Source organism: Mercenaria mercenaria, chromosome 11 (assembly GCF_021730395.1).
Source record: "Mercenaria mercenaria strain notata chromosome 11, MADL_Memer_1, whole genome shotgun sequence".
In the NCBI taxonomy this organism is placed as follows: domain Eukaryota; kingdom Metazoa; phylum Mollusca; class Bivalvia; order Venerida; family Veneridae; genus Mercenaria; species Mercenaria mercenaria.
The window spans coordinates 41,734,428-41,746,073 of record NC_069371.1 but is presented as its reverse complement, the minus strand read 5'-3'; the positions used below and the strand labels follow the sequence as shown (position 1 = coordinate 41,746,073).

Here is an 11,646-nt window from a genome sequence, read left to right as displayed (position 1 = left end):
ACCGAAACAAATATATAAATGCAACTAATTTACATTATGAAAATAAAACTCATTGGAAGTTAAAAAAGAAAATGGAGGCATATTAATATATATCATAATTATTCAGTGTTATTGGGCAAACGCTACGGAATTCTTTATTTTGACATTTCAGTTAAGTTTTAATTCCAGAGAAAATTTTGGAACTAGATCACTTACTGTATACTGCAATATCTTTTCAAAACATAAATGACTAACATTCTTTGGGCGGCGTAATTGCAAGTATGGGCAGTTGTTGGCAACTCTGGGTGAATTTAGATACAAGGACATTCCATCATATCAACACCAACAAGGCAAATTTAATTAATAATATCCAGTGTGCAGAAAAGGCGTCATTCGTATTAAAGCAGTGTATAGTTTATTAGTGTCTAATTTTTATATACAAGTACATCAAACAACCCATACAAAATAACAGAACAGTTACAAAATACAATGTTATGGTCATTGAGTTGATAAAAACGTAGAACACCACATTTTACTTTCTCGCTAAGTTATAAGAAATCAAATAAGATTTAAAACGCATGCTGTACAAATCCATAGGTGGTAAGTATGATAACCAAATATATAATTATACATGTCACGAAATTGCCTGCAAGTTATTCATCATTTCTAGTTTTTTTCTTTAAGTCATAGTATAACAGTTTTCGTTAACATAATCCCAAACATACCACACAAAACACTATCTACACATATAATTTGCTAACAAAAGAGCAAGCTTTAGCTACATTTCTTATCATAGGCTCATTTGACATCCAACAGGTTTTTTTTATTTCTGAGTCTACTTTAAAGTGACAGTTTATTTAATCACGGTCAATACAAACGTTAAATGAGCATGTAAGCGTCTATTTGTCGTGTTAATTCAACTGATTCAGTTTAAGATATAATCATCATCTATATACATCCATGTACAAACTCGTTCGTGCAATGCGTCTATCAAGGGCAATAATTGTGGAACTTAATAGGTCATAGAGAGCTGGAACTTACAAACTGGCTTAAAGAAATTAAAACTTAATTTCATTCCCTTACATACAAACACCTGCGAATAAAAGTATGGAAAATTGAAAGTATTCGGCCATATCTCCTCGACTGAGCACGAACGATAAAAAATTGTAAATCTTCAAAACACGTATAAATGTACATAACACTCACATTACGGTGCGGAACAAATCGTTAACTAAAAGCAAGAATTATAACTCTGTTTAAACATCCAACTGAAATAAAGTGATAGTCGATCTGATAATTCACATTATATATACACGCACAAAGTTCTATCAATCTATGTATCCACGGCAAATAAGCTTGTGAGAAATGAATAATAAACTATATACAATAACTGTCACATCGACCATATAATTTGCAGACCCTCATAGAATTTCTTCTCCCCAAAAATCAAATCAGCACCTACGTGCATGCAAAACATGACAAAGAAATTTATGAACAGACAAACATTCGTATATCGCAAATATACAATGCGTTATTAAAACAGGTGTATAACAATTATAGGCATGGGCTCTTTTCAAACGAATATAAAATACCAAACAATAGCTATGCAACATAATTAACAAAATCCAGATCAATATCGGAAAAAGGATTTCTTGCTCTGCAACTTATTTTTTCAAGCCATATTTATACATTTTGTAGCACATGACCCTGTTGAAAATATGGAAATGTGCATGTCAACCTCCTTTACATTACATTTTAGAGCGCACAGTAATTCATCTTCGGGTCAATAAAAATGTGTTTAAATTTTGATGTTTACAATTCAACAACATTATTATCTTAAATAAGACTTTGCGTTGCTGTTATTTAATCTTTTGTTTCTCGTTTGCGAAACTAAATAACATTCATGTTAAGCGGTTAAACAAACAGGAGCTCTTAATGAATTCGCTTCTTCACAGCCAGTATCAGTAATGGTATGGCTGTAGAAATGATGAAGGTTGTTTCTGGTGCTGTTGACGGCGGGGCTGCACTTGTCTTTGGTTTAGGAGGAGCAGGTGTAATTTGCAATGAGGAATCCTTGCAGTTGTAATCGACGCAGATGCTGAGTTTCGTGAAGTTCATTCCGTGTCCTACATCAATCTGCATGTCACCTTTCTCGATCGCTTTGGCTGCTTCTATCGCAGCATCTGTAATATTCACCTCTGGTGCATTTTCATAGTACTCCCTAACAGAAGCAATGAGTACATTGATGAAAAACCAGTCGGCGTATGGGAAGTCCTTTGTAGGGTATGCAATATGCAAAATCCCCTTTTTCATCCACCCCATTCCTTTCGACATCATTTCAGAAGCAACTTCTGATGTTTTCTCCAATATGTCCTGCTTAGAGGTTTGAACCTCTTCAATTTCCAGCTGGATCAGCTCCATTCCAAAATCGCGAAAATCAGTTAAAATGTTTGTCCCACATGTCTGAATGGAATCTAGCATTTGCTTAAATGATGCTGTCGCCGCTTGCATAACTGCGCCTTTGACTGTCCAGAATACATGCCAAAAGTCACCTGCGCTAAGATCACAAATGGAAGGTTTCCCTTGGCCAGGGTAACGGTAACATTTTGAACTGGAATCAAACGCTGAAGTTTTGATTTCCTGGCACGTCTTGTGAGCGAAAATCCGTAAACTTGGTGTAAGATTAATTTGAAGACATTTGCGGACAGCGTCGATCCATAACATGCCAGTTTCGTTGATTTTCCTAAACTTTTGTTCATACAATTTGCAGAACTTTTCAGCGAAATCAATATCAAACGAATTATCTTGTCCCTTGCATGGATACTGTGTCTGAAAATATTCAAGTACCAATGAAATGACTTTTTAATTAATATTATGACATATTTTCTTTTGTATAATCGCAGTTACTGTCAGGCGGTTTATACATTTCTACACGTATTGATTCTGATGGGGTTATAAATAAACTATATATCTATCTGTAATATATTCTGTTACATGTTTTGGAAAAAACTTCTTATATAATAATAAGTTGAATAAAATAATAAAATTCGTGGCTCAATTCGATCAATGTCGTCTACTTAGCATTAGTGTAATACCAAAGTCACGAAACGGTTTTAGTTTACCCCCGTGATTTAAACATGTGATAAAAATATAGAGCATAATTCTGCAGTCTTATTACCTCAAGACAGTCTCTGTACCACAGACAATTCTCGCCGGATGGACTGTAACACCAAAGTGGTAGAGCAACTGGACTGTCATTAGGATCATTCCGTGTGCAGGAACAGTCACGATGCACCAATCCTAATATTAAATGGAACATTAGGTAGATGTATCAAAATACAGAATTTCCGGGACAGTTTAGTAAATTTATACGAGAGTACAACAACTCGAATCTCAAATTGAATGCAGGGCCTTATAATTAGTAAAACATTATAACTTAAGCCAATTGACCCGTCAGACAATCAATGAAAATTATCAGCGTTGTCATTTTCAAGTTTGTTTGTCAAGTGTTAATAGTAATTTTGTGACTGGTCAATTTAATATGATACGATAACATGTTAATGGCTGGTAAAATACAACTTGTCCACATCTGACCATTACTATCACATCGTTCAAGAAAATGGCTAAGCTCAAGACATGACGCAATACGAATAATCGTCAAGCGTTTGACCTTCACCGCTACTCACCGCAAATATTGCAATATTCATTTCATAAACATTTAAAGAAAAAATGGCTTTTAATACATATACGAAAAAGTTTTTCCTTCACATTTTCAGTTTTTGTTGTGTGAAAACATTATAATGTTGACGCCTTTTGTTCCCATCGAAATAAAGGATCTGTTAAAACGATACTGTGAATCTTAATAACACACTTAGATGTGAAGATTGTATGTTTTTTTCCAATTTCCATTTAACGCGATAATACAATAACGAAAGATAAACAAGGTAATTTTTCGGTTCGATGTATTATAACGACATATCATAAAGTGTTCCTTATAACTTCTAATACTTAACGAACGGCCGTGCGTTGAGCGGCGTTGATCTCCTAAATGCAGGTATTTTGGCTTCACTATAATATGTCTAAAGTAGTATAAGGTAGCCTCCGCAAGAAACTAAAACAATGTTCCTTTTTATGCAGTATAATGTAGCAAACTTTCTGCAAACCACGTAGCCATTTACTTATCTGGAAACTTTTCTTTCAAGTTTCACTTATTCAGTTATTATCCGGCAAATGGAAACGACTGTGTATCTTAGTATCTTAACAAAAGAAAATTGCCTGTAAGTATCCAATACCGCCATCCGTTAACTGGAAATTTAAATTTTGGTCACTTATGATATGATAACAACAATTTAGTTCGAATACAAGAATTTGTTTCTATCGTCTTCCAATTCATCTACTGTCTTACTGTCATCCTGTCTAATTGAGCTGCAATTTATGACCTATTTTACTAACCTGAGACTAGGCTACACCAAACTGCAAAATTGTTTTATTTTTTTGTCTGAAAAAATTTAGGTGGCGAGCGAAAAAATAATTCAAATATTTTTTTTGGTTTTTGAGAAAATCTAGAACGAGCGAAGAGCGAAGAAATATATTTGTCTTGATTTGGCTCTCGATTGACTAATAAAAACCTTAAAATAGAATATACAGCCATTTTACATTAAAGATAATTCACCTGGGATTGAGAAAATTTAACCTGCAGATTCACAACAAAGCAAACTCAAAAGGTAATAACATTGGCAAATAGTACAGTGTAATCAAATAATGTATGTTTTTGAAAATGCTGTTAGAAGATATGTTATATACAACAATGCATAACCTAAAACCATAACTAGGACATAAATTTGTGACTTGAATATTTACTGCTATGAAAATGTAGCATTTTTAAATAGCTCGACTTCTCGAAGTTTTTGATCGAATATCTCTGTAACTATTAAAGCTTTTGACTTATTTACTATCAAAGTCTACACCAGGAGAAACAATCCCCATAACTCAGAATTTTAACAGAGTTGTGCCCCTTTTTAACTTAGAATAGTTTTGTTTCAGTTTTATATAACGTCCAATAGCTCTGTTACCTTCAAAGTTTTTGACTATTATGCCCCTTTTACTGGCAAAGCTCTAATTCAGAGTCAAACACTTAGAAACGCTGTGTGTGCTGTCTTATTGACAGCTCTTGTTCTAACTTTAACAGATTTATAATTAAATTTGTTGAAACAAAGTCTCAATTAAAGTCTGAAATTGATATTAACGTGGATTAACATCTACTCGAGGATTGGAAAATTTGAAAATCTAAACTGGTCTGAACACAACTCATAATGTAAATTCCTTACCCTACCCACTTTCGTATACAAATGCTAATCATTTGGACAGGAAAAGCAGAAAACAGAAAGATGACATTCATCAATATGTATTTACCCTTACCAAAATAATGTAGTGTATTTTTTCATCTGATTTTCAATGAAATAAATCCGATTTTTTGTAGCAACACAATTTGGTAAATATTTGAAGAAAATTGCGTAATTGCATCAACGGGAAATAACTTTAATGCAACTAAATATAAGCATTATGATTATTTATAGACGATGTGTGCGTAGTACGTATTTATCGTGATTAAAGTCCATTTTAGAACAATCTGGGACTGGAATTATAAGCATTTGTACACTGTTACGTCCGTAAAACGTAGCGCACCAAAAATTTTTGGCTTGACTTTTTTTTCAATGGGGCAAGCGCAAGCCAAAATCAAAACAAAAAATATTCCTTTTGTGTTTCTGAAAATATACGAGCGGCAAATCCGATGAACAACTTTTTATCTTTGTTATTTCATTGCGAACGTAGAGTTATACTGCCGCAAATTCCGAAAAAAATGTATTTTTGAGTTTTCGCGAAAAGAAATAACTAAACAATTGTAAAAAGAAACGTTAATTAACTGTCTTAGAAAATATTTGTGTTATGTTATAAAATGTTTATATTCTGATAAATTCTGATTAAAACCACAAACAAACGAGAAAATAACTTCATAGTCATAAACAGTGAGCTAATAAAGCCTTCATTCTAAAGTAAAATTTATGCTAATCTATGAAATTGTGTTACGAATTTATTTTGTTCCAGTAAAAATCAACATGTTTTTTAATTGATTAGTGCTTTTATCTTAAAAAATAGTTTACCATCTTCTTTATTGTGGAGCTCTAGCATGCACTGATACCAACAGGTAATTGCGTTTTCTAGGCATATGTGGCGCCCTTCTGATTTCGTCTGAATATACTTTTCCGTTAGACATGTTGCCCATTGGGCTCCGTGATAACCTTCTAGAGAAACACATTCTGAAGAGCCAGTAGCATAACTACCACAGGAACCGGCGACGACTCCAATCCATAGACAAAATATTAAAAGATGAAATATAGCCTCCATTTTTAAGGTTTAATTTCTCCACAAGTTTCGAAATATAGACACAAATAAACACGGCTGATATATTTGAAGACGGAAGAGTTTCGGTTTAAAATGGTTTTTTTTTTCGACGTCGGATGTACACGAGAAAAGGTAAATTGTCACGCTTGCATAGCTTTATAAAATATCATCAAAGCTGAATCTGACAATTTCATTATATTTTCAAACAGGAAGATTTTCGATTTAAAATGGGTAATAAAGGACAAAAACTTTCACCTTGACAAAATCCCCTTCGCTTTTGCGAGATACAATTTTAAGATATGAAAATGTAACCTAACGTGAAAATTTACAAGGTGATAAATATCCATTTTAAACGAACTGAATTGAAGATTTGAAAAAAATCAAAGGGTTGGGTTGGGTTCAGGGGATCTTAACTGTAACTGGACAGTTTATAATCTACTTTCTTCTGTGTTTTATTTTTTTATAATGAGCAATTGCCCCCGAAAATCAAATCATTATTATAATAAATGTTATATTTGTTTTTCTTTGCTTACACGCATACATTTTCTGTTACCTTGAAAAGACAGCGTAATATTGTAAGTTCTGAAATGACGGCTTGACAAGCAAGTTCTAAGATGGTAGTGGTTCTTGTCTTCTTTCTCTTTGCTATTTAGGTTATACTTAACTTTGAATATTATTCTTTTCTTGTAATGTTATGACAAACGGACAGATAGAAGATGATTAGGTTTGCAAATATTGGTACACATTAAATAAGTTTTATTTCCTTCAATGTAAGTAAAGTCATGATAAGCATTTCTACTTTTTACAGTTTAGTACAAAATGCTTAAAGGTTTATTAATATCAGAAACACTATGAAAATTATTTCATTCCTCATTACATATATTATAAAATCAGTTACAAAATACTAAAATAGACTGAAATAAAACGTGCTAATAACAGTCGATTATGATGCATACATATAGGCTATAGCATTGTGTGTATGTATTTAGCATCTGAAAATAGTTGTGCTTATTTGTGTTTCTTCTTCTTCTTTTTACTTTTGCTTTGCGAGTGGAGCACTGATCAGATGTTGACAAATCCGCGTTTTTCACGATAAGTTCATAAAAGTCTCTGGTAAGTCGGTCAATACAATTATCTTGCGAATACTATGGGATACGAACTGGTTCAAAAACTCTCAGAAACCGCATCTTGCGGTTTAAAAGCGCATCATACGGTTTATAAACCGCAATATGCGGTGCGTAATACGCAAGATGCGCTGGAACAGTTTTGAACCGTTGTGCGTGAAATACTAAACCGCATCATGTGGTTTACCCGGCTTTATCCGGATGCAGTATAGTACGGTAGAGTATTGTTTTTCTATCGACCAATCAGAAAGTTCGTTTTGGTTTTCATTTGAGCGCGAATTGCGAAAGACTGAAACAACAAAAAAAAAAAAAAAAAAAAAAAACAACAACAACAACAACAAAATAGATAAATAAATAAAAAAAAAACAAACACAACAGCCAGCTTATAACAAAAAATGACAAATTAAAGTAATGGACATCGAAAACTTCCTTGAGCGAGTTCGAGTTGTAATGGGATCGATCAATAGGTCACTAGAAGAGTCACAGTCTCAAGATGCTTTTGACAGCGCCATTGTCCGGTTGGACGAGTTGATTATAAATGTCAACAGAATGACTGTAGCCTATCCCGGATTAGTCCAAATAATTGTACTCGAGAGTTGAATATCGTTATACATTTTTACTGGTCGATATCCCCCTCCTCTAGGTAGACAACGTGAAATATTAGAATGTAAAATCGGTCTACCCGAGGTCTCATTATTTAGACTAATCCCGGATCGGATGTGCAAATATTTTGACCGACTTGTCAGAAGCCAAGGAAGTAGTACAACAGTTAAAAATGTTTGTAGATTATAATTGTTTACCTGTCAAACTGAATACATAGTGAGCAGTAAGAAACCCCCTCAAAAATGCCCACCCCTATCCACACGTGGCTAGGGGTCCGGTAACCGGACCTCTAGACCGGAGAGGTCCGGTAATCAATATACTTGTACTATTATAAACTGTAATACAGTGTCAGCGTATAAGGTAATTGCTGGTAAGATAATTGCTGGTAAAAGTTATGATTAGTTGTCATAAAGTTGCCTTTATTACGTTTATTTTTGTAAATATTTTATGTATAATTAGCTCTCACTCGAGTTCGATACATTTTGAATATGAAATTTTAACAGCGATTTCCGGTAGTCACCGTTATTATTTCCTCTCACTGTTATGCGTTTTGAAAAAGTAGTTAAAAATCCTATATGACAATGGGAAAATGGGAGTCTTCCATGACAAAGTGTTGTCACTTGCAAAGGCTGTGCAGTCTGTAGTTCAAAGCTCAAATTAAGAAGTAATCTTGAAACGTTATGAGCGTGTTCCTGAGGCAAATAGTACCAAATGACCCATGCTGAATTTGCCCGAGTTAAACAGCACTTATTTTATAGTTTGAGTACCTTAAAGAAGATTGTTTACTTTATTATATGCTGAGACAGCTAATGTTAACTTAAGAATTTAAAAGGTGTATTGGCACTGAGGCTTCATCCTTTTTACAGGAGGTGCAAAATTGTAGCATAAATTCTTGCACTAAAACGTCCACGCATACAAATATACATGCACGTACGCACGCACGCACGCACACGCAAAGCAAAGCAAGACGGTGCCCAACTAGTTAGTTTTTTTGTGCCCACTTGTTTTATGTTTTGTTTACCGCTTTGTTTATGTTTTTCTTGATTATTAGATCCTTAAGTGTGAGGTTGTTCACTGTTCAAGGTTTCTGACCATTTCTAAACGATGCTCCTATTTTCAGCGTGACTTTTGTCTGTAGAGGTTTATATGTTATGTATATGCATATTGTATTGTGGTGTGCACTGGTATACCGACTCCACGTTTAGATACTGAATTAATTTTAGATATTTATTAAACATTTTAATATGAACATTTGGTAAATTTCGTTCAATTCGGGACCAAAGGAGTAACAACGACTGCCACGTTTTCATCAACAGGCGTACGACGAATCCAAAGCCAGGCGTCAACAGGCATGACCTGGTTATAACAATGGGTACAAGTTGTCAAACAATACATATTTCTAAAGTAGAGATCAATGTATTTTGCTAGAATGTGTTTTGTATAATGATTTATGTGAAAAATCTTAAGCCGTATTTTTATATAAAAAATGACCGAACATACACAAATCAACTGAATTGAAAAAATCTGAAAACATAACTTATGTCATTAGAAATATATAGCGACGTTGAAAACAAAAATGTCTTATGTTTTATTGTTTAACCAACGATGAGTAGTCGCAATTCAGATTTCATAATTTCATTTTTTTTCTTTGTAACTGCACTTCTAACGTACTAGAACTAAAATACATAGTATCCTGTTACAACTTTGCATTTGTTAGCAAAACTTTTGTGAGACTAAATACTCAAACAGCGAAACTATTTGACACAGCGAGGTTTATTTCTCATGAATGTACCCTTTAAGCGTATATCAGCCATCGACAATCATTTTCAGAATGTGTTGATAATTGTCAAGTTCAAACATATTATGTAACGGATTAAGGGAACAGGACAATAGCAAAAAGTGGTATTCCTACAAACAACACACAGCTATGTAGTGACTGGTCAATACTTTGAACATGTAATAAAGTTTATGATCATTCTTTGAGAGGATATATCAATAGAGTTTTCGATCATTCTTGAGAGAATGTACCAATAAAGTTTGCGATCATTCTTTGAGAGGATGTATTAAAATAATGATATGTATTATGTGGGATTATTGCTATGAGAACTGAAATGGAATACCCATACGTTCAGGCATTTTAGTGCTAGTGCTATAAGTAAAATAAAATGTTGTTTGTAAATGTTATGTTGAACGCCAGGAACTCAAACTTAGCCTTGGTTATGGGAACGCCATTTTGAAAAACTGTCGACCACCGACCATGGTTTTGTTTGAGGAAAATGTCATGAGTCTTACCAATGTTAGCATAAGCCTTGTCATAGTTTGTCGGCGTTTATACTAAGTCTCAATTGTGGGTCTGCACTTGTGTTTTAATGAATGCTTACAATCTCTCGGGCGAAATTGGCTAGAAGCCAATAAATAATTCGGTCGAGGACTGAGAGCCAAGGCATTTGTTTAATACTGTTTAAATATGAGTTCATTATAACTAGTCAGGTGTGCTGTCTAAGTCACTGTGTCATTACATGACGTCGAAGGTGCACCTCAATTTGTGTCATTAGATGACGTCATAGGTTGAAAGCAGGAGGATTTGGTAGTCTGGAGACTCGACGTGATATCAGTTTTCAGTTACTCAATGGCTGGTCTGTTATAGACATCTGGGTCGCATGTTTTGCTCACCCCCACGATACGTGAATTTTCATTTGACTGTACATGCCTTCGTTTCGCAGTGCAGACCTATCTTCGGGACCTTAGTTGCATAAATGGTCAGTGTCATGAGTAAAGTGTACCAATATTACCTGTATGTCTCTGTCCCCTGCATCTTTCCTTCATATTGTGCATTTATTTATGACGAACACCGTTATTTCAAATTAATTCATTACTCTTTTATATAAAGTGTATATAAAATGCACTTACATGTACCTTGGTGTTCTTCTGCTCCCACAAGTTTGCAAAGTAAGGCATGGCAATTATACGAAATAGTTATAGAAAAATGATAGTCATAGAGTATTGATATATATTTTTAGCATGCTTGAATTCGTTCCGTTTTTCAGTATTTCGAGGAATAGTCGGGGAGGGGGTTTTTCTTGGGCGGCTCGTATTCCGTTTGAGAAATATACAATCGAATTTGTTCAACATGACAAAATGTAGCGGCTTTAACTGTATTATTTAATATAGAGATTCGATTGTGGCATGCATATTAATTGATATGAGGGCATCTCGTATAGCATTTGTACATATTTGAATAACATTTACATTTTGATGCCGTATGTATTTCTTTTATATATTATCAGTATGTAAAATTGTTGATTATTGTTTTCTGTTATAAGAAAAATACTTTTGTTATCTAGTAACTTTATGTCAGTTAGTATTTTCCCACTTTTGCAGCCATCGCTGGGGATAATTGTTCTTTCGATTGATTCAAATTTAATCTTAATTATTTAAATGTATTTTGTTTGTATATTTGCAGTGTCGCTGGGGCAAATGAAAATAGGTTATTTTCAATATACATCTTTAGCTGTTTGTACAGTATGTGCATTTTAAA

At 33.9% G+C, this 11,646-nt stretch overlaps 1 protein-coding gene across 1 annotated transcript; it reads right to left on the bottom strand.

Annotated features, from left to right (window-relative positions):
- Nucleotides 1-310: 310 nt before the first annotated feature.
- Nucleotides 311-6,471, bottom strand: LOC123532619 (uncharacterized). Its single transcript, XM_053517250.1, has 3 exons — nt 6,141-6,471; nt 3,158-3,279; nt 311-2,808 (listed from the first exon to the last, which is right to left on the bottom strand). Exons 1-3 carry the CDS (start codon nt 6,382-6,384, stop codon nt 1,912-1,914), a joined length of 1,263 nt encoding a protein of 420 aa, XP_053373225.1. The 5' UTR covers nt 6,385-6,471; the 3' UTR covers nt 311-1,911.
- Between the last annotated feature and the right edge of the window lie 5,175 nt (nt 6,472-11,646).

Coding starts and splice junctions, on each gene's coding strand:
- LOC123532619 (XM_053517250.1), bottom strand. CDS start 6,384: ATGGAGGCTATATTTCATCTTTTAATATTTTGTCTATGGATTGGAGTC. Junction 3,280..6,140: donor GCTCCACAATAAAGAAGATG/GTAAACTATTTT, acceptor ATTTAATATTAG/GATTGGTGCATCGTGACTGT. Junction 2,809..3,157: donor GGTACAGAGACTGTCTTGAG/GTAATAAGACTG, acceptor GAATATTTTCAG/ACACAGTATCCATGCAAGGG.